We start from the raw sequence: 23,456 nt of genomic DNA, 5'->3' as shown, positions 1-23,456 counted from the left end.
ATTTTCTCCCAACCCGCTCCCCGCAGCAATCGTGGGGGGCCAACCGGAAGTTCCATTTTGTGGATTGGAAGTGACATCACACTATCGCTTTTTTACATCGGGAATCATAGGTTTTGATAGACCTATGAATCTGAGGTCAAGAAAAATATTGTAGTCGGGAGAGGAGAGAGTCAAAAGCAAAGCTTCTAATTCTTACGCCATCAAGCAATCCATAGGTAGTCTTCACTGTACTAGACTTATTAGATTTCAGTTTTCTATGCTTTTCTTTAGGGGTGAATGCCGAGGGTAAAGAAATTTACCTCAGAGACATCTGGCCAACAAGAGATGAAATACAAGCTGTGGAAAGGCAATATGTCATTCCTGGGATGTTCAAAGAAGTCTATGAGAAAATTGAGGTATTTTTTTGCAGTGTCATTATTATTTCCAGCAGCATTCTTCTTTGTTTATCTATTAACCAGTAAGAAAGACCGTATTAATGTGTGCCTGTGATATTGCAAATGTGAATCAGTTCACGTTTCTTCTGCCTTATGACATTTAAGTGTCTGCCAAGCTGTAGAGCCATTATTTACAATTAAGATTTAAGGCTTGTGAAGAAATGTTTATGTATAACCACAATATTTTCTTTAACAGAAAGTCAACGAGAGCTGGAATAATTTAAAAGCCCCAACAGATCAATTGTATCCCTGGGATACCAAATCAACTTACATCAAATCTCCACCCTTCTTTGACAATCTAGTATGTATACAGTTTTTCCTTATACCATGACTTATTAATACATAAGGATGATCTTAAACGAAGACTTAATGGCATCACTGCTTAACTTGTTTCATTATAGTTACTTTGTGCTTATATAACAGCAACATTTTTAAGTGTTATGCTGGAATGGGTGCAGTGGCACACTACTAAAGGACATTATAAGATATCTTAACTCTATATTGAAAAAGTCATGATACAGGCCTGTAAGAGTTAAGAAAACAGGCCAAGGGTATCATGAAAAAATATTTCTGCCGGGATCAAAATCATATACGTAACAGGCCTCTCTTCATTAAAGGTGGCCATACACGACCAATATTTATCATACGAAAGATCTTTCATACGATAATCATTGCATGTGTGGTGGGAGACAAGGTGACCAATATTGGGAAAAAGCCTTGGATACCATTTGTCTCGTCAATCGGGCAGGACTGGAAATTGAACATTGCATCGTTAAGGCTGAATCGTCAGAGCTAAAGAATTCTTTTTATTTTTACCTGCATATCTTACGATTCAGCTCTTAACATCAGTAGAGTGGCTGAAAGATCTTTCTTCTGACCAATGGTTGTAAAAAAGATCGTAATTGTAGGCTGTATGGCCACCATCAACCATGTGTAAAGGAGTCACAACCTGTGATGCCCTGCTCCAAGCCCTGACTGATTGCCATTCCATGTGTGGGAGGGAAAGCCCATGAAGGGGGGACTTGGAGTTCACAGTAAGACCCCTCATAGGTGGTCACACTATAGCCTATACTTAAACATATTTCTCATCTCAGACTCCATACCGGTTGTACTGTACCAACAGTATGACCCACTAGTTATGGGTAGGGATGGGCGAATTTGACCCGTTTGGTTTCGCCAAAGATTTGCCACCGTCGAAATGTCGCAAATAATTTTGTTGCACGGCGAAATTTTTTTGACGCGCGTCTTTTTATTTTGATGCACGACGCCATACAAGTCTATGGGTGTCATTTTTTCGGCGAAAAAATTCTCCCATCCCTAGTTATGGGTTTAATACACTATTCGCTTTCAAAAGAGAAACATGACTAGGTTTGACGCTCGGTTTACCAGATAGGAATATCTGGACAGGGGCAGGCTTCCGATATGGATCTTTTAGACCTATTCAGCAACTTTTCTGCCAGTGAATGTGGGCTTCCGACAGGCCTCCTCGATCGATATCAGGCCAAAAAATGGGACAGGTATGGATCAAGGAGGTTTGATTTTTCTGGCGATCGAGAACCGTATGATTTCTTAAGATGGTCATAGGCTAGTTGATGTGGTCCTACTATCCCTCTGAGCCCATTCTCTTCATTGTAATCCGAGGTAGATTTGCACAAACTAGGTAAAGTATAATCTTATTTATTACTGTTTCATTTTTTTAAGACAATGGAACTCCAGTCTCCTAAATCCATAACAGATGCATATGTCCTCTTAAACTTGGGCGATTCTGTTACTACTGACCACATTTCTCCAGCTGGAAACATTGCAAGAAACAGTCCTGCAGCACGCTATTTAGTGAATAGAGGGTAAGACCTTTTTTTTTAATACTGAATTATAGCGAAAATCAGGTGAAAATAGAGATGACGTAAAACAAAAGCTAAAATCAAACCTTAATCGGTCATTTGGAAGTCCGTTCTGGAACTCCCAGTTCAGTCAGGAGAAGTGTAGCCAAAGAGGTAACGGCAACATTAAACACGAAAGCGAAATGTTATGTGTGCAGTCTGGACCCATCAGTCACCCTAACCCACACAGGTAACATTCACTTGCAACCTGAAACCACATGTTTTCGACACTGATACTAGTTTGTATGCCCATTTTATCCTTGCCTGCATTTGTGAAGAATGCCTACTTGTGCTTCTAGAACCCAGATATTCTTGTAACTAGAATATAGTATTGTTTGCAATGTGTTTTTTGAGATAAAGTTGTTACAGACTTGTTTATATAAATAAGCTGCTGTGTAGCAATGGGGGCAGCCATTCAAAGAAGAAAAGGCTCAGGTTACACAGCAGATAAGTTCTGTAGAACATAATGTTATCTGTTATCCACTATTTAACCTGTGCCATATAGCCTTTTTTCATTTCCGCCATTGCAACACAGCAGCTTGTTTATATGAACTATAGTAGTGTTTCTGAAGCAAACACATCAGTTTTACCAGTGCAGAACAACAGTATATTATATTTTCATTGCTTTAATTTTTTGGTGTTACTGTTCATTTAAAGGAGAAGGAAAGCTACGGAGGCATTTTATTGCCAATAGATTAGCTGCAATAGTGCAAGCTAGAATGCTATATTTAATCTGTAGAATGTTTTACCATACCTGAGTAAAAAGCTCTAGAAACTCTCTGTTTGTTTAGGATAGCAGCTGCAGTATTAGCTTGGTGTGACATCACTTCCTGCCTGAGTCTCTCCCTGCTCTGGGTTCAGATTACAGTAGAGAAGGGAGGAGGGGGGGAGAGGTGCAAACTGAGCATGCTCTTGCCCAGGGCAAGGAGGTTTAAGCGGAAGGCAGGAAGTCTGATACAGAAGCCCATGTGTACACAATAGAAGGAAAGAAATGCAGTGTTTTTTTTGACAGGGCACTCAGGGCAGAACTACTTTGGGGGTTTACTGGTATATTTAGATGGACCTTTCTGATAAGGCTTGCTTAGTTTTAACCTTTCCTTCTCCTTTAAGAACAATAACAGCTTTGTTTTTGAATCTCATCACTCTTTCTTCAAGTTTAACCTGATATTTATATTGCTGTTGTACATCAACACATGATATTTTGTATTGCAAATGACAAATGTCTCTTTCTTCTGGACAGGTTAACTCCAAGAGAATTTAACTCTTATGGGTCACGGAGAGGGAATGATGCTGTCATGGCGAGAGGAACATTTGCCAATATTCGTTTGTTTAACAAGTTCATCAATAAGCAGTCTCCCTTAACTATATACTTCCCTTCTAATGAAACTGTGAGTGTTCTTCTTCTTAAACTGCAATGTTCTTAACACTATGCAGCACTGCACCATTATGCAGCAATATTCACACTGAGTACACTTTGATCATAATAATTTTGCTATGGAGAGTATACGATTTACCAGCTCACAGATAAAGCCTCTGTATAATGAGCAGCTCCTTATTACAAAGACTATGCTTAGAAAACAAAGTGGTTTGTTTATATAGAGCTCATTATCTCCTTTTGGAACTTAAACGTGTTTTAAGGGGAGAGGGAATGAGTTTAGTAAAAAATAAGTGTTACCTATTAGAGCTTTATAAGATAATTTGAAAAAAAAAGCATAGGCGGATTTTCATTGAGGCTAGAGTAGTCTAAGCCTCCCCAAAACCTGACACCTAAAACCAAATAAAACCGACTCCCTTCCTGACTGCACTGGTCCTTTAATCAGGGATTGAAAAGTCCTTCCTCCAAACCCGATGCTGAAGAGATCAGTTGCACTTTGATTTGATATATGTGGGTTTGCAGCTTGTCCGGTCAAACTTTACAGATAGTTAAATGTACAAACCAGGTACAGAGTAGGTGGGGCTGGGAAAACTTTACTGACTGAAGGCATGACAGAAGGGAGACTGATCTGGAGGAGCTGAACTATTCAGAACTTGGCATATTTGCAGCAACTTTCATTCCATTCATAGGTACAATATACATTCTGATGCACCTACAGCAGCTTCTCCACCAGCTCAAAAAAATAAATACTTTTATTTACATCAGTCTCATCCCGGTCATGAATTAATATCTTTCCCCTGCAAAAAGAAAACATTTTTTTTAAGGAACAGTTCAGTGTAAAAACAAAAACTGGCTAAACCGTGTGAAATAAAAAAAACAATTCTAATATATTTAGTTAGCTAAAAATGTAATGTATAAAGGCTGGAGTGACTGGATGTTTAACATAATAGTCAGATTACTACTTCCTGCTTTTCAGCTCTAACTGTGAGTTAGTCAGCAACTTGAAGGGGGCCACATGGGACATAACAGTTCAGTGAGTTTGCAATTGATCCTCAAAGCAATTCATTTACTCTGGATGCATCCAACCCTAATTTTACACTGCCACTGGTGTGGCCTGGTGCTGTCCCAGACTGGCATATGCCAGAGGGGCTGCTGTAAGATGCCATAGACAGTCACTATTTAGTGGGCTGGTGTGGGGCTGTTTGGGCCTATTTTGATTTCTAGTTCAAGCATGGCATGGTGTGCCAGTACCCATTTTCTCACATTGAGTATAATGTCCCAGTACCCTCTGTCTGCCACTGCATTTAATGTGCCAGTACCCACTGTCTCCTACTGTGTGTAATACACATAGTGTGTCAGAACCCACTGCCATACACTGTATATACTGTGAATCTGCTACATATTGTATTACCTTTAAAAGGCACCAGTCACCCTGAATATTTTTACCCCACTAGAGGTGCAAGCTAATATAGGCCTTACTCCAGTTCGAAGATAAAATAGCTTTTTTTTTTCTTCAATGAAAACACCCTCCACCAGCACTAGGTAACCCACACTAGGAGGGAGCTCCCGGTACGGGCAGCCATGTTGTTTTGTGCACATACACATAATGAGTCACACAATCTGACATAAGACGCATGCACATAATGAGCGAATTGAGGCACTCACTCATTAAGCGCATGTGTGTGCCTCAACATGGCAACCTGCACCCAATCTCCCTCCTGGTGCAGGCAGCTTAGTGCTGGTGGAAGCAATTTCTTTTTTGAAAAAAGAAAAAACCGGAGTGCAGGCTCTATTAGTCCACACCTCTAGGTGGGTAAAAATATTCATGGTGACCAGTGCCCTTTAAGTTAGCCTGTATATGGCCATCTTTAGCCTCTCTAAACAACAAAATCACCGCCTAATAGAATAGATTTGAACACAAATTGTGCTAATTTTAACATACTGCCCTTTAATCATCTGGAAAAGGGGTATACTGTATATTTACCTCCCTCTTTATGGTGACATACAGTCCAAACCAGTTATAAGTCATAATAAAATTGTCATCTTTCTGTCCCTTATTATGTATTAAAAACTCTTGGTGCATCCATTCTTTTCCCAGGCTTAATTCAAAATTTGTTTTTCTTGCTTAAAGTTTCACTTTATGTATGTAATTGAAACTCATTTCTATTCCTGAAGTTATTTGCATTCATAAGACTATTTTTTAAAGGGCCAATGCACAATAAGTTTATTGTCTTTATGAATTGGTGTATTTTTTCCCCTCTCTGTTTTCTAGCTTGATATATTTGACGCTGCAGAAAGATACCAAAATGAAGGGCACAATTTAATCCTCCTGACAGGAAAAGAGTACGGTTCTGGAAGTTCTAGAGACTGGGCTGCAAAAGGTCCTTTCTTACAGGTAGAGTAAGCTTATGTATGATACACTGCATTTCCCAGGGCTGCAGAACAAATGGAAAGTTGACTTTGCCATGTTGATTTTTGGTTTTTCATCTTGGAAGAGAGAAGTTTATTTTTACGCACTAAATTAGAATTTTTCTCTGTTTATTTAATTATACTGTGGACCTGCCTGTTGAAAGTCATGTATAGATTATTAGGTGCATACACTATTGCACACAAGCAGAAACAAACAAAAAAAAACCCCCCAGTGAATCAGTCCGTTAGAATGCATGTGATTCTATTGCACAGGGAATCAAAGCCGTCCTTGCCGAGAGCTATGAACGCATTCACCGCAGTAACCTAGTTGGGATGGGGATCATTCCTCTGCAGTACTTACCTGGAGAGTCAGCAGAAGCTTTAGGGCTAAGTGGCCGAGAACGTTACACTATCATCATTCCTGAAGATCTTCGACCTGGCATGAATGTTGAAATCAAGGTAAACTTGCAGAATCAAAAGCAAATGTATATCTCTTCCTTTCGATTTCTTCACAAAGTCAATTAGTTTAAGGTTGGTTTACTTTTTAAGTTAATCTAAATTCTTTCTACACAGTCATACATTATAGACCAGAAATAAAATATACAGAATTTATTTGATTGGAATTTAGTATATACAATTTATGTTAAAATATCATTCTAACATTTCTGTGCTTTATGCAGATGCACCATACATATCAAATATAGCTGCCATATTGGTTGCTAAAGGCATTCTCATAAGATAATAAAAAAAGGGTGCTAGTGTTAATCTTCATGATCAACGAAGGTACCATGGCGGTTAGCCTCTTCAAGGCTAAGTTTTTCCACCATATCTGCACACTGTTTGTTCCAGCATTATAAAGGAAAATAAATGAAGAGTAAAAACATAGGTATAGAAGCCTTTATCCGTGAACCCGTTATCCTGAATGCTCCTAATTACCCAAAGGCCTTCTCCATTTTAAGCATATTATTCAGATTTTAATAATGATTTTTCATTTTTTCTCTGTTATAAAAAAATAGTACCTTGTGCTTGATCCAAACTAAAATATACTTAAAGTGGACCTGTCACCCAGACACAAAAATCTGTATAATAAAAGTCCTTTTCAAATTAAACATGAAATCCAATTTCTATTTTTTATTAAAGCATTCATAGCTGTTGTAAGCTCATTTAAAAATCTCAGCTGTCAATCAAATATTGTCTGCCCCTCCTCTATGCCAGTGGCATAGAGGCGGGGCAGACAATTACTTTCACATTCCATTCAGCACTTCCTAGATATCACTGCTCTCCACACATTCCCCCAGTTCTCTTTACCATTTAATTGTGTAACCAGGGCATGGGGATGGACATCAGGTCCCCTATTCTGGTGCACAAACAAGATTCTGAGATGATACAAGACTTGTCTTAATAACAGTGTCCTCAAAATGGCTCTTGCCTGCTTGTTATAATTGTGAAATCCCAGACTGAAGGAAGCAAGATTCAAATAATTTATATAGTGTAATTAAAGTTCATTTTACTTGACTAATGTGATAAAATAGGCTTTTGAATAATTTTTTTGGGTGACAGGTCCCCTTTAATCCTTATTGGAGGCAAACCAGCCTATTGGGTTTATTTAATGTTTCAATTATATTTAGCAGACTTTATTCTGACTTATTCTGATCTACTTTATTCTGAAAACCCCAAGCATTCCGAACAACAGAGCCTATACCTCTAATACTCCAAGAGCAGATCTTTATCTTATCTGGGCATGTTGTGGGTCAGTGCTATGGCATCTTCTAACATTTCTTATTCTGTTGCTTCTCAGCTGGACACTGGAAAATCTTTTGATGCCATCATGAGATTTGACACGGATGTGGAACTGACATATTATCGCAATGGAGGCATTCTGAACTACATGATCCGTAAAATGGCCAATGCTAGTTAATTTAAAAAAAAAATGGAGATAATAAAGATCCAGCAAATGGCTTGTTTTGGAGATGACATTAACTGATCTCCATCATAATCTCACAGACTTTACAGGATCAATGATGTTTGAGAAATTGATTTTTACTTGAAAGGCCAAATTGTTAAATTTCTCCCCATAATATTTTGATAGTATTCCCTAAGCTCCTTCAAAAATAGCACAGGCAATTCTATGTAGATTCATATGTATAAATGGTGACATTAAGATGCTGGAATGTCACTACATGCTTTTCACATGCAGCAGCCTTTCTTGACTTTACTGCCCCCTTTAAGTACATTCTAGATATCATACCTCCACAGCAGTGCTTTAAACTTCCTTCATTATTTAAGTGTGACGTGATAAGGATCCATAAACTTCCATGTACCCCCTTTGAGGGGGCTTTTAGGGGAAAATATTTGGTGCAGCACCTCCTATGATTTAGGAGATAGGAACATGTCGGTATCTCTTTAACCTACATGCTTTGAATTCCTATGAGAAGACTTAACATAGAACCTTTCACTGGGGGGGGGGGGATTTGTTACTACTAGAAACCCTATTGGCTCACTAAGCAGAAATGTTTGTTTCTGCCCCTTATGATGAGTATTTTTAGGTTTCCAGATGACACCTCTATACCCTTTCCTTGGCCAATATTATGAATAGTTTCTACAAACATTAAAACAAACTTTTAATGAGGCATTCGATAATTATATGTAACTACATACTATATTACTTTCAATAATCATTAAAGTCTGTATGATTCTAAAGTTTAGTGTCAGACCTCATTCACAGTGAATTCATAGTGAATGTGTTTAGAATGTAATCTGTATACTGAAGTGAATGATCAAAGTAATCTCAACGACAAGGTGGTTGCTAGAGGATAGTCCAGTAATGCAAGTAGAGCACATACTTAAGTGCTAGAAAAAAATATCAAATGAAATATTTGTGGCAGCGTAAATAATGATGATTAATAATGTTTAGTCTACTAAAGACCTTTTCTTCAAGAATATTAAATGTGAATTTTTCTATTGCTGCATTTTATTTTCTTGCAATCCTAGTTTTGCCACATGCAAGAAAAGATGTTACAGAGGAAACACTTTCTAAAAGCAACCCAAATAAACTTATTTTCAAGAGTGATGGGTATTTTTTTTAAATATGCCAATAGTTCTTTGCGCTGTATACATGCAAGGGTACACAAACCATCTGCACTAGATGTTCTGTTCTGTTTTTTTAATGCCTAACCTATTTCATTAATATTATTTTTCCATTAGACCATTAGACCAGAAATAGCTTTTTTTTTTCACTTTTCACTTATTTCAAAGAAATCCAGTAGTAAATCATTGCCACAGGAGCTCAGGTTTTAAGGGTTTATTGTTGGAACCATAACCAAAACAATATCTGATTAAAATAATTTATTGCAATCAGTAGTGTTTATCAACGGTATACTATTACATTTTTAATATCATATAATTTGCATAATTATGCTTACAACAAAGCAGACTCATTAACTAAAGAGGATAAAGAGAGAGGATAAGGTGAATAAGGAGTCAAGGAAGAGAAAAATGGAGGTCAACCACATGAGTGCATAAGGTAGATTACATGCAATAGCAAAAATAAAATTACATTTCCATCTGACAAATGAAGCGTTAGTGGAACGTCAAGGCTGCCTCAAGAATTGCAGATAAAACAAACGTAAAACCCTGTGGGCCCTGGCCTTTATGAGCCCTACTGACCCACTGTTGATACTCTGCCGCCCCTCACAGCCTCAATTTAAGCAAGAAGTAAAAGGTAAGTTGAAGCCTGGAGGGGCCCTTGAAATTGCAACCCTGGACAGCCCAGTCCGAAGCCGTTTATGAGGATAAGGAGAAATAATAGAATATCTAGATATACAAAACAGTAATGTTTATTTCTCTGTCGGCTCAGAGGGACACGGGAGACCAGTGGGGTAAAAGTTCATCCTCCAGGAGGAGGGACACTTAAAAAAAACAGGGAGTACCTAGATACTTTGGCTTTACCACTAGTACTTACTCTTTGAGCGCAGTTTTTTAAGTGTCCTGTCTACGGGAGGTTTGGACCATCTTGTCAGCATGAAGGATGTCAGAGCTATAGGCTCTCTCCTGTGACCCGGCTCTTCTTAGTACTTGGTAACAAGCCCAACTTCCTACCCAAGGTTGCGGCGTCCTTCCATCTTAATCAGGAAACACCTCCATGGGCTGGATGTCACCTGAGCCCTTTGGGTTTACCTGAAACGCACCAAATCCTTAAGTACATCAGATTCCCTGTTTATCATTCTGTCTGGCCATCAGGCAGGTTGCCCCGCTTCAAAAGCCACCATAGCCAGATGGATCCGTGATGCCATCCACAGGCCCTACGTGGCAAAAAGAAAGGCTCCTCTACTTAGAGTCTGAGAACACTCCACCAGAGCAGTCAGAACCTCATGGGCCTGGCACAACGCAGCCTTAGTGGAACAGATCTGCATAGCGTCAACCTGGTCCTCCGTCCATACCTTCATCAAAGTTTACAGATTCAATACCTTTTGCCTCAGCAGAGGCTTCCTTCAGCTGTAATGTGTTGCATGCTGCTGTGCACTCATCGGCCGAATACTATCTTATACTGTATATCATATTAGTTGCAATCCCTGCTGTTGTCTGGTCTGCTTTAAGTCCCCACTTGTCTCCTGTGTCCCCCGGAGACGTCCAAGAAAATGGGATTCATACACTTACTGCTAAATCCTCTGTAGTTGACGGGGGACACAGGACTTCCCACCCAGCGACTGTTATTGCAGCTCAAATATTTCTCTTGTTTTTTCTATTCTCCTTGTGTACTGATATTTGGTATCAACTGAGCTGAAAGAAGAAGCACTAGTGGTAAAACCAGAGTATCTAGGCACTCCCCCTGTTTTTTTCTTTAAGTGTCCTGCCTCCTGGAGGATGGAGCTTCACCCCACTGGTCTCCTGTGTCCCCGTCGACTAAAGAGAAACGTATATAATGGTAAGTGTATAAATCCCATTATCAAATTTCCACTTCTGATGGGTAAGTACCTAGCCTGTTAAAGTGATAATACTTTGTCACAAAGAGTATGTTATAGTCAGAATGCCTCTAGGGAGTCTGAAAATGACCATTAAAGTTATACATTGTAGTTTAAGGCCCATATCTGCGGTAGAGGAGTGCACTTCACAAGTCAATAGAACCCATGATTAATACAACTCTTTTGGCAAACACTTGTCAGTCTGGCTCTCAACACTTAAAGGACATACATCTTCCTACCATTTTAGAAATTTGAATTGAGAAGAACTGAGCATGCTCAGTAGCCAACAGCCAAAATGAATTCCTGAAGGATGGGGCTGCGTAGGTTAGATAAGGAATCCTATGTAATTAAGTTGATGTTGCAGCCCTACAGATTTCACTGATTACATTTTTTGTGGTTGGTTTGCATGTCCTTGTAGTGTTACCAGCCAACAGTAATCAGTTTTAGGCTCCACATGAAGCTCTTAGGGCAACACCTGATCTAGCACGACTATACTGTGGGCAATCTTTAGTCATTCTCTAACATATCACTCCTTTGAAAGACATTATAATTAACCCTTTAACATAGGAACAGGATTTTAATCCTACCATGGTGATCGAATTCTAATTGCAAGTTGAAAATGATAAAGGAAGGTCCTCTGTGCTGAGTTCCGTCATTGTAAAATGTACATCAACCCATCTGTTTTTGTAATCCTGAGTTCCATCAGGATTTTCTATAACGAATTCTTCAATCTTTATCAGAGGAATGTCCTGGAAGCACTGATATGTTCCAGACACCCCCCAGTCAGCATTGCATCCTGGTTTCTTGCAGAATATTTTATATATCTTCTTGTAGCCTTGGAAGGTTCTCGGCTTTGGATGATTCTTAGTAATATAACGGTCTTTAAAGGTTTTGTCAATGACCGTGTGATGGGAAACCTATGCAAAAAAAGAAAACTCATTATTAAAAAAAAAAAAAAAAAAACTATAAATTAAAATGAAAGCTGTGTTAGAAGTACTTGCTAACAAAAAATATGGCATAGGGCAATGAGTGTGCATTTATGGTGGTATTTGCACATTGTGCTCTCTGCACTAAAGGGCAAATTTCTGGTTACGTTTCAAAAGTTCTACTTTCCCTGTTAGATTCTACTGCCATCTCAAAGGTGGCCATAGCTCCAGGGTTCCTACAGTAACTTTGTTCAATTCGATACAGGGAACTTGCTACTAACAAATTGGGCAGATACGTAATTTTAATGCAGCACACCAGAAATACCATAGCAAACACCAAAGATTCTCAGTGCAATGAAGTTAGATTTGCAGTTTGACGTGCATGTGCAATTGTGAGTGCTTTAGCTGCCATTGAATCAGGTGCCTAACTAGTTCTTGTCCACTGTTTTGTGGTTAAAAACATGGTGACTTACATGCAAAATTACTCTTTGCATACCCTGCCCTATTTTATCCAAATATCTTTGCAATTGTACTATACAGACCACAGCTAAAACTCTGAAGAATGCCAGTAGTGCAGTACATTAAGGCCCAATCCATATTAGGGGCCCTTTTAACCCAGTACATGTATGGGACCTATTATCCAGCATGCTTGGGACCTGGATTTTTCCAGATAAGGGGTCTTTCCATAACTTGGAAAAAAATGCTAAAAATGATCTAAAAGCTAAATAAAACAAATACGATTGTTTTGCCTCTAATAAGAATTTCACATTTTAATTATGTCTTAGTTAGGATAAAGTACAATGTACTACTTTATAATTACAGCGAAAAAGGGAATCTTATATGGAGATACTTTTTTTTCAATGAAACTGGGTCCAAAAATATTTTTGTGCTGGGCAAACACTTTTTCCCCCCCAACCATCTGCAAGGAAGTGGCTAAAGTTTTACCTTTAATTTCTCAGGAAATGTAAATTCCAGGAAGATTTTTGCTAAAAATTACATCCTGCTGTTGGGTTATGAATGCTGGACCATCAGCTCACATATTCAAGCAAGGTTGTCCTGTGGCAAGGCTATCGTGATCCGAAACTCAGTATGGTCCCTGAGAAGAATGGCTGCTAGTGAATTGCAGGTCAACAAAAAGTCTTCCTGCTTCTGACCCTAATGTGCCCCTTCCTGATCTTCATCCGCCCCACCCCGTTCTGATGTCACAGAAGGGGCAGGGCCTATATAAACAGCTGAATGGTGGTGGAAGAGGGGAATTGTAAGGTTAGGGCTGGCATGGACAGATGGTAAAGTTCAGCCCAAACATAACTGCAAAGATTGTGTGGATGATGGCCCAAACCCCACCCACCCATAGGTTTTGGTTCAGCCTGCACTTCACTAATGGCTGCTACCTGCCTGTGAAAAGACCTCCTGTAATGGTTGAGGGTGCTGTCTGGCACTGTGCAAGGAGCAAAAGGGAACCAGGGAGATTAAAGTCAGGAGGCTGAACACTAGCCTAAAATAATTATCTGGAGTGACAACAGGCGTGTTTAGGTAGCACCCAGAGTATAGAAGTTATTTCTTATTATGTTTAGAGATGGGCACCAACTGAATAGTCCCAAAATTGATGAAAGTGTCTGTTTTGGATCTCAAAAGATTATACATTTCCCTTGTTTTACTTACACGAGTATGGCTATACAGCATTCTTTAATAAATCACAACTAAAGGACTACAATTAGAAACATTATTAAGGTATACCGTTGAAATATCAAATGTATATATGTGCTTGTGGCAAACCACTTTCACGAACATTTACATATTACGTAAGAATATTAAAACATATAACTAAATGCCACTTATTCTCTACAAAAATGAATTGCTTTCTTATACACAAGTTACATATCCACAAAGGTTGCCAAAAAAATATTTTCTTGCCACCTCTCACATTAACGAAAGAACATTTATTCCACAAACACTGCAAAAAAAAGTGCAGCTTTTACAAATATAACGGAAAAACAACATAAAAGTGTAGTAATGCCATCAGTGTTGATCATATAGAGCCATAAAAGAGCCCTATAGTGCCCAGTCTAGTTTAGCCAATAATGACAGTTAAATTACTCGACGGAAGCAATAAATGAAAATGATCTAATCAATTCCTCTCTTGTGAGATCCTTCATTGTAAAAGTTACGTCTGTCCATTTGGACTTGTACTCCTGAGTTCCATCTGGGTTCTCTATTACAAACTTAGTGATCTTTATTAGAGGAATGTCCGAAAAGTTCCGGTATGCGCCACACACCCCCCATTCCTCAGTGCAGTCTGGTCTCTTGCAGAATATTTTACTCAACATCTTGTAGCCGTTGAATTTTTTAGGCTTTGAAATGGGCATAGAATAAAACCTCTCCGTAAAGCTTTTGTCAGTGACTGTGTGGTGAGAAACCTATTTAAAAAAAATAATAAACTATTAAGATGCATTGCTATTAAAATCAAATCTGTCAGCATAGTATACAATAGTATACTCAGTCTTGGTATTTTATAAAAGATAAGGCACAAGGCACAGTGTAGTAAAAGTAATATAAAACTGAATTCACTGAGGGAAGGATAGTTATCATATAATAATATTGGAGAAAGTCTTCACTATCGGTTCTTTAAAAGTGCTAACCTTTTGCTCAAACTTATTTGGTGCATGCCTACTGCAAATATCACCATCGTCATCTCTACAATTCATGGGAAGAAGCAGATAAATAAGCCTAACCATTAAGGCAACCATAAGGATTAAACCTTCTATAAGATCATCTGCTTCTAGTCCTTGGAAGACTGTCAACATACCCCTTTAAAATTTCTGCATAAGTGGTTTATAGAACCTATAGAATATATATTGTCTTAATAGCTCTCATTAGATCGTAGTAAGTTTATTAGTCTGACGTGTCCAAGAATATGCTGCTTGTCTACCGAAAGAAAAAAGGCCATAAAAATGTTTACCAAAAGCAGGGAAAGTCCTTGTTCCCCGGATTCTCATACAAAGCTAACACGGTCCAGGGGGTATGGTAGAAGTGGAGATTTTAAATGAAAGCTCATGCAGATAGGACAAAAACACTTTCACTTCTGTGGCACCACTGGTGTAATCCTTTGTCAGGCAGCTGTTGTCTGGAAATGTGGCTTGTAAAGTGCCTTGCTTTTGTCAACATTATAGTCCTTCTTATATGCATATTTTTTTCTTTCTTCTGTATGTGATCAGGTTGGGAATATATATCCACATTTCTTAAACATCATCTCAGCACAGATTGGTTATAATGCCCATGTTTTTCCTAAAGGTTTACATTTGGCACCGATGTGCTTGTCTTATCTTTTTTTTTTTTGAGATTTCGCATTGCATGCATATATTTGGCAATCGCTCACAAATGAGATGGATGTTTGCATGAGCGCGGCCACTGTTGTTTGCGATAATTCGCAATTAGTTCAAAATAGTCGTGGCATAACTTGAAGGCAGAGCGTGTGCATAAATATTTGCAATTTGCGACGTGCCATATTTAAAAACTCCTAAGGACATTCTCAATGCGTATGGAAATTTGCAATTATGTTTGCACATTAAACACACCAATCTTTATAAATGTGAACATGCGCAGGGCAAATATGTTCATTGTGCAAATTTTATAAATGAGCCCCACTCTGTTGTTGCAGAGGAGTATTGTATTATACTGCTGTTGGTAGCAATTATCTGATATTTGTTTGATAAAGGTAATAAGGGGTCGTTTGCAATTCCCTGGGCAGAAATGCAAGAGAACACCCCTTGCTGCTCATGCACCGAGAGCTTATGTCCTGGCAAATTGCTGCACTGTGCACTGCGACATGGATAAAATGGAGGAAGGAGAAACAGTGCAGCATCAGTGCAGGCCAGCCCTGTCCTTACCACCTGTCAATTGCTTCCCTTATCCTGCCATTCTTGAATACAGGGCTGGCGAATTCAGAAACAAATGCTGAGAGAGGAATAGTGAAGATGAACTTGATTATTTCAGAAACAGTACAGAATTTTTTATTGATTGTATTTGGAAAGTTAGTTATTTCATTATGCTGAAGCTTATATTCATTTTTCATCTCGCAATAGTTCCCATTTAATGTATTCCATTATTCTTCTAGTGCTACTTCTATGGAAGGTGATCAGCAGATACAATAATCTGAGGTTTGTACTGATGCTAGCTGGTATCACACTCTGTCCCTTGCCCCATAGTTAAAAAAAAAAAAATACTGTGTTGTGTACTGATGTATTGGTCCAAAATAATTCTGGATTACAAAGACTTGTGCTTATTACTAAAAGTTTCCATGTTCTCTGTTCTTTCCCAATATACACAATGTACACCAATATATTACAAAGCTAAAGCATATCCTGTGCAAGTATATGTTTAATCTGAATAAACAGAGTAGCATATTGGTTTAAAATATCTGGCTTACCTTTATTACTCTTATGTCATCTGTGTTGCAGGCAAACGTTTTACATTTTCCACAAAGCAGTTTCCTGTTGCCTTCGGTTTCCTTTGGTTTCTCAAATAACTTTTTCATATCACGCATTTGTTTTTCTTCCTTTTGGATCTTAAGAATCTTTAAAAAGTTAAGAAAATATGAAAGATATAAAGTTAGAATGGCAGTGGGGGGGTTTGTGGCACTGTCCGCAAACTTAAAGTGTTGGTAGAACTAACTTAAGTCTATGATACTCTAGCCCTTGCTGCATTTATTATATGGTCATAGTTTTTAAATTATTCTAACATTATCCCATAATTATTTTATGAGCCAGGATTTATGTCTGACTAGAAACTCTAAGAGAAGGGTTTGAGGATGGTGCATGTAAAAATGCTGGCACGACTGAATTACACCTGCAGGAAAAGGATTTTTTCCTAAAATGTACACCTGATTAATTGACTTCTTACTGGACAGTGATACTGTGTATGTAACCTTCCATGGGTGGGACAGCAGTTGCTCTGGCTTTGTTCTGAAGTACTAGACCAGTCCACAGCCACCAAAGCAAAGAAGGGGAACCTTAGAACCACCCCTTGTTGTAGGAACTTTGCAACAACATGCAGATAGGTTAGTCCAATATTTAACAATTTGTCTGCAAAGCTTTAAGGTTCCAGCCATGCTGTTGCCTCAAATGCTGCAAAGGTAACAACCCATTATTGCTAACAGTTTCTGTTCATGGATTAAGATGTTTAAGGACCTCAAGTTCTTCTGTCTTTTAAGCACCTCAATATGTACCATTACAGCTGGTTTAGACTCAGCAACAACTAACGGTTACCTTACTAAGAAAGGTCCCAGGTTCCTCTTTCTGCATCTGGGTGACAGCATCATTCATCAATGTCTCACGCAGCAAATTATTCTTTTCCTTAATTGCTTCTTCTCGTTTGGATGTCACAAGAAAGCAATTGCTGTCCTTTGCTCTTCCTCGCCCTGTAATGTTGGGTTTCAAATAATCATGTATGCTGTTTTATTATAGACATCTGGCAACGTTACAATCACCACAGTTTATCATGTATACTGTATACACTGTTGGGAGCATAAAAATAAAAAGCAGCACACAACTGCTGGCTGAGAATATAGGGGTCTGTTCCTGATGTTCAGTTCTATTATATACAGCTCAGTAAGTGAAACTATATATTTTGTTTATGTATGGGCACACATCAAAGATATGCTTTTAAGGTATAGATGTATTAAAAGTAATTTCTATTAGTATAATTGGAGGTTAGAAATAATAAAGCAAAGATCAGATTACCCTTTTCCAAACAGTTGGGATGCTGTGCAATATATAACTGGTATTGTGCATGATGCACCAGTACAGGTGAATGTCCATTTGGCTAAATTGTGCATTATGGTGCACACTATTTATGTTGAAATGGAGTCACTTTTAATGTGCAGCATTAATGGCCGATGATTCACTTGGCACAAGTTGTTTTTAACTATTGAGGCAGCCCTCTATGGAAACCCTGTAATTACCACCATGCAGAGTGGTGGAGGAATCTATTAGGTGCTTCTTTTAGTCAATGCACACTTTGCATTCAAAATAGCACTTTGAGTTTGCAGTTGCATTGGTACATTAGCTCTTTTGTGTGATAGACTAACTTGCAAAAATCTGGAAAAAATGCTACATCTAGTTCTGTCATTCAAAGCTGTTGCTCACAGATTTTTTGTTCTCAGAATGTTGGGGTGGGTCGTTATCTTTAATTGTATACAAAGTGAAAATTTACCCCCATGACTACTCATGAGGTAAGAGAGCCATTAGTATGATTCAAGTGTTTGCATAGAATGGTAACTTTTACTTATTGGCATATGATATAGACTGAGGTGCAACATTCAAGCATAAAGCCCAAACTGCATGTTGTATTCATGTTCCTGAGAAAGTTTGGATTAATAGAGGTAAAAAAACCAGTTTGTTTGTGGTGTAGAAATCTTATAATTTGCTTTCTGTTTGTATACCTCTGACTTGGATCATCTTTGTCACATTGCCGACGTATTCATAAAGAAGCACAAGGTTACACGCCTGGATATCAATGCCTTCATCAGCAACTGAGGTAGCAATCAAAAGTTTGCTGTCTCCTGAATTTTTAAAAGCCTCCAGTGCACCTTTTTGGCTTGTCAGGGTCATTCCTTTAGGAAATTAAGGAGACGAAATGTTACTGATATGTTGCAGAGGTTGTTCGGTGATTGTATAAGCAAAGCAGGATAAACAGAAGTCAATGGACGATAAACACTGGCAGTAATGACAATACACAGTTACAGGTGGGTGAAAGGATTTGCAATAGCCACAACTGAATTTTCATATTAAAACCATCGCCTAACCACTGTCCCATGGAAAATAATATGCCTAGATTAAACACTTAATTCTATGTTGTATGATAGCAGTGTAAACAAGCCCTTGTCATGTAGATTATCAGTAAATGTTGTTCTGTGTGATTCTGCAGTTGTGTTCAAACAGGCAATTTGTTCTGTGGCAAAATAATATAGGGGGAGTAATGGGTTATCTTACCCTATAAGATGGCACACACAATTTGGATAATACATTTTTTCTAAACAAAGCCTTTCTATGCTCAGAATATATCTGAGCACAGGAGCTCTGTTGGAAATAATGAGGCTATGGTCAGCCTGAAGTGAGACAATGACTGCTTAAATAATAATAAGGCCAGTGTCACACATGGAGGGGGGGGGGAACACCAATACTAACTAACACTAGTGCAGACTGCCATTTACATTATTGTCAAAGATTCTTAAATGGGAAAAAATGTGTTCCACTAAAGTTCCAAATAAATCAGTTGGCTGCATTGATTTGTGAACAAGTTTAGTACAGAATGAGGTTCCTTCTTTCTCAATTATGTATTAATGAATTTAAGAAGGAAGGGATTGATACTGTACTAGCAGGATTGAAAAGATAAAGGCATATTGGCCCTTCAAATCAATTGTTTGTTCAATCTCACAATGATCTGTCTGCGTCTGTAAGATATTTACTTGCTAACATAGCGGTAAACGTCTAATTTCATTGCTATAGGCTACGGATTGGTGCAAATTTGTGAAACTGAAAATAAATAAACTCTGTAGCCACTTACGGTGACTTACCTATGCTTTCATTCCTCTTGCTTCGTCCTATCAATATCTCTGGCTTTAAGAATTGGAGTACTGGGTTCTCTTCTATCCATGTCTTTAATGCCTAAGCATAAAAACAAATTGTATATGGTTAATGGCTGCTTTGCTGCTTGCTGGTTGCAGTATGCTCTTTATTTTCTTACTTCAGGGCAGATTTATTAAGGTTTTTCTGGGAAAATTCAAGTTTCCAAGTTGCATTTTTTGGTCAAAACTAATATGTTCAGGTTAAAAAAAAACTTGATCATTTTTAAAAAAAAATAAAATAAAATATTTAAGATTTATTATACCCTGACCCTGGAAATAGCTTGAATCTGAAAATAGACCACCTAAAACCTGTCAGGTTCCGTAGAAGTAAATGGGTCCCTTGAACCATTTGAAGAGGTTAACAGCCTTTTTGAGTTTTTTTCGGAGGGTTTTGCCTGAAATCTCGAATTGAGAATTTGATTCGATTGATACGAGTTTTTTTTCACCAAAAACTCTTAAATAAGATACCATTCAGATTTCAAGGTCATTGGAGTTCATTCGAGGTAGGAAAACTCGACCTTTGATAAATAACCCCCTTTATGCTAGCCATTTTTATAAGATGAAAGCAACATAAAATGTGTATGGTACAAAGTCTTATCATTAAAATACAACAATTAGGAGCTTGTTTATCATGAACTGGGAGTTCAGTAGGTTTCCTGCAAAAATCCCAGGTATTCGTACTAGAATTGGAATATTTAGCACACAGTTCAACTAACGGATCAGTTTTGTAAACCTTCAGGATTTCTTATCCCAAACCAACTAAAAGAATGACTGGTCTGTGATGGTAGTTCTTATAGAAGTCTCTAAGTTTTTTTCAAGCGAATTTGCTCAATACCATCCACTTTTCTGAAGTACAAAATTATACTTTCCAAAAAACAATATATACCCAATAAAGCTAACTATTCACATGCCAGTATAAACTGCTGATTTAGTTGGTAGATTGCAGGTCAGATAATCTCATGGGGCAAATATAGCATTGGAGCAGTCCATTCCCGACAGCCTGCCAAACATTGTGGTTGTTGGCCTGTAGGGCAAAGTATCAGATACACTTGGCAAAAGATTTGCCTGTTTGTTGACCTTGACATGTATGCCCAGCATTTTACAGATGTCACAAATGTAATATTATGTAAAATGTTATGTAAAAATATTGATATTGGCTAAAAATCTAATTTTCCTTATATGATCATTAACAAGAGAAGGATTCTCCATTCCCTTAAACTGGATCTTCACCTTAAAATTAACTTTATGATTAGTATGACAGACAAGGATATCCTTAGAAAACTTCCAATTGGTCTTTTTTAATTCTTTGCAGTAAGCTTGATACTTAGAAAGATTCAGGATTTACCCATACTAAGGGTTATCCAACAGGAAGACTGCAGGCCAGATGTGATTAATGCAAGAGATTTTTTAATAACCCCTAAACTTATTTTTTTTTGGTACATAATAATTTTAAAGCTCCTTTTTATTACATAACCATTTTATTATAATCCATCTCTCAAATATAAGGTTTAGCAGATAATTAGCCTATTTATAGTTACGAGGTGGACAGCACTGAGCTACACTATGCATTTCTAGTATTTTTTTTTATCTGATATGAAGTAGCCAACATGTTTAAAGGAACAGTTCAGTGTAAAAATAAAAACTGGATAAATAGATATTATATAGGCTGTGCAAAATAAAAAAAATGTTTCCAATACAGTTAGTTACCCACAAATGTAATGTATAAAGGATGAAGTGACTAGATGTCTTACATAACATAATATAAACTGATGCTACAAGGCTGATTATTAAATTCTGATGCTAGTTGCACTGGTTTCTGTGCTGCCATGTAGTAATTATCTGTATTAATTACTAATCAGCCTTATATTGTGACAATTATATTCTGTGTACTGTATATTTTGAGTGGGTCCCTAAGCTCAGTAAGTGACAGCAGCACAGAGCATGGGCAGTGAAAAAGAAGATGGGGAGCTACTGGGGCATCTTTGGAGACACAGATCTTTACTACTAAAGGACTGTGGTTGCCTTGGGCTGGTAGAAGCCCAAAACATAATATGCAACATTTCTAGCCTACATCTTTAGTTAAGCTTTACTTCTCCTTTAAACCAGTGAACTTACCGAGACCAATGCCCGCGTTTTGACAAACAGCAAAGACCTCGTCTCTGGGTTCTCATGATAGGATTCTTCCAAGATAAACTGTAGCTCTTCCAGTTTTTTGTTAATATTATTATTGGAAACTTCCAACAACTCTGGGAGTTTTTCTACAAATGTAAACGTATATGAAATAAGAAAAAAAGTAAATATAATATAATGTATGTGATCTTTTTAAAACTACCCATAAGGAGTTGAATAATATGGCTCTTGTTATTTATTTACATGGCATTCAAGGAATAAAAGAGTATGGGCTTTCATGTGGCAAACTACTTGTGACATCACTATAATGCTCTTTAGTCCTACTTTATTCACCTTGAAACTTATTATACAGCTTCTGTTCAATATCATTGAAACTTCCATTCTTCATGTTGTTGAAAAAGTTTTCCAAATAGTCCAGGGCATCCTTTGTACGGGCATCTTCATTGATCATAATAGAATCATTGTATTTCTGTTATAGAGAAATAATAATAAGTAAAAACTGCAAATAGTAGCTAAAGTTCAAGATTTTCTCCGAACATTATGTTATTTACGACTGTACACAAATAACCTAGCAGTATTCAACAAAGGAAAAACCACCCATTCCACAAATTGCAGAGTGGATTTAATAAACAGCGCCCTAAACACATAAAAATGGGAGCTGAAATACTATTACATACTCGCAAATGCTCAGTGTAAGTAAAGAGTGCCGAGCAGATACGCATTTCTTCATTCTTATCATCCATTTGCAATACACGACATTTCTTCTGAGTGTCGATTATCCACTGCTCATATTTCTGAGTTCCATAGCTCCAATTCTGTATATTGGACATGGAACCTGTTGAAAAAGATTAACAATCAGCGACTGTGATTCTACTCTCAATTGACTCTATAACAGTGTGGCAGATCCATTGACTGCTAGCATATGATACAATTCTACACATAAAGGCAAATTTACAAAAATTCAAGATTGCAGTTTTTCTGCAATTTGTGAAAATCATATCTAAAAATGTTCATCTTAATTATATTCATGTTTTTAATATTTATCAAGCAAAACCTGTTAAAACTTTGGCAACTAAAAGTAACCCAACTAACACTGGGAAATGTATCTATAGTATTCAAACAATGTTAATTTTTCAAAAAAATTTTTTTAAATATCATATAGCCTCATTGCAAATGAATAGAACAATATGGTTTTCCTTTGCAATTGACTTTTTTTTTTTTACATTAGCTTTAACAATCACTACTATCCCGAGTTTCATATACTTTTCTTGAACGTATACTTTTCTTAAATATGTTAATGATCGCAGATCACCAATATTGGGTCAGATACAATTCAGTGATAAAAACGGTTTATCACATGAAAACTCATGGACGGAATTCAATTCAGAAAAAAAAGATCTCACTGTGAAAACTCTATTGAAGTCTATGGGGAAAAACAAAAACTGAATTAGGTGAAAAGCCTTTGCTCCTCGAATTGAATCCTGTCCATGAGTTTTCACATGATAAGCCAGGAGATTTATTTCTTTTTTTTTCAGATTTTTTTTAGACTTTTTCTCACTGAATTGAATCTGGCCTGTTGTTTGTTAAACTCCCTGTAGTTTAAACTAAATTTAACTGAAAAAATTAGCAGCAAGTTGTCTATAAAAAAAAAAGTAGTTATCAAATCTAATAAACTCACTTCTATCAAGTTGAAAAGCGTTTTCTTGAATTGACACTC

At 37.5% G+C, this 23,456-nt stretch overlaps 2 protein-coding genes across 3 annotated transcripts in view; one reads left to right on the top strand and one right to left on the bottom strand.

Annotated features, from left to right (window-relative positions):
• aco1.L (aconitase 1 L homeolog) overlaps positions 1-8,029 on the top strand; it is a 30,841-nt gene extending 22,812 nt beyond the window's left edge. Inside the window, 7 exon segments of the mRNA NM_001087108.1 lie at positions 271-395; positions 631-735; positions 2,136-2,278; positions 3,555-3,702; positions 5,962-6,084; positions 6,372-6,557; positions 7,897-8,029. Coding sequence (NP_001080577.1) covers positions 271-395; positions 631-735; positions 2,136-2,278; positions 3,555-3,702; positions 5,962-6,084; positions 6,372-6,557; positions 7,897-8,016 — 950 coding nt within the window. The 3' untranslated portion in view covers positions 8,017-8,029.
• A 1,355-nt stretch (positions 8,030-9,384) lies between these two features.
• Positions 9,385-23,456, bottom strand: part of ddx58.L (DEXD/H-box helicase 58 L homeolog) — a 33,898-nt gene continuing 19,826 nt past the window's right edge. Inside the window, exons 13-20 of one of the 2 annotated variants that reach the window (XM_018257225.2) lie at positions 22,417-22,574; positions 22,073-22,208; positions 21,725-21,867; positions 19,559-19,649; positions 18,425-18,595; positions 17,250-17,401; positions 16,412-16,558; positions 9,385-11,976 (exon numbers count right to left, since the gene is read on the bottom strand). In XM_018257225.2, the coding sequence (XP_018112714.1) occupies positions 11,662-11,976; positions 16,412-16,558; positions 17,250-17,401; positions 18,425-18,595; positions 19,559-19,649; positions 21,725-21,867; positions 22,073-22,208; positions 22,417-22,574 (1,313 nt within the window). In that variant the 3' untranslated portion in view covers positions 9,385-11,661. Of the gene's footprint in view, positions 11,977-13,040; positions 14,403-16,411; positions 16,559-17,249; positions 17,402-18,424; positions 18,596-19,558; positions 19,650-21,724; positions 21,868-22,072; positions 22,209-22,416; positions 22,575-23,456 lie in introns of those variants that run through there. The other variant, XM_041563496.1, reaches the window with a different exon arrangement.

Source organism: Xenopus laevis, chromosome 1L, assembly GCF_017654675.1.
Source record: "Xenopus laevis strain J_2021 chromosome 1L, Xenopus_laevis_v10.1, whole genome shotgun sequence".
Lineage (NCBI taxonomy): Eukaryota > Metazoa > Chordata > Amphibia > Anura > Pipidae > Xenopus > Xenopus laevis.
The sequence above is the reverse complement of the archived record's forward strand: the minus strand, read 5'-3'. Positions and strand labels throughout refer to the sequence as shown.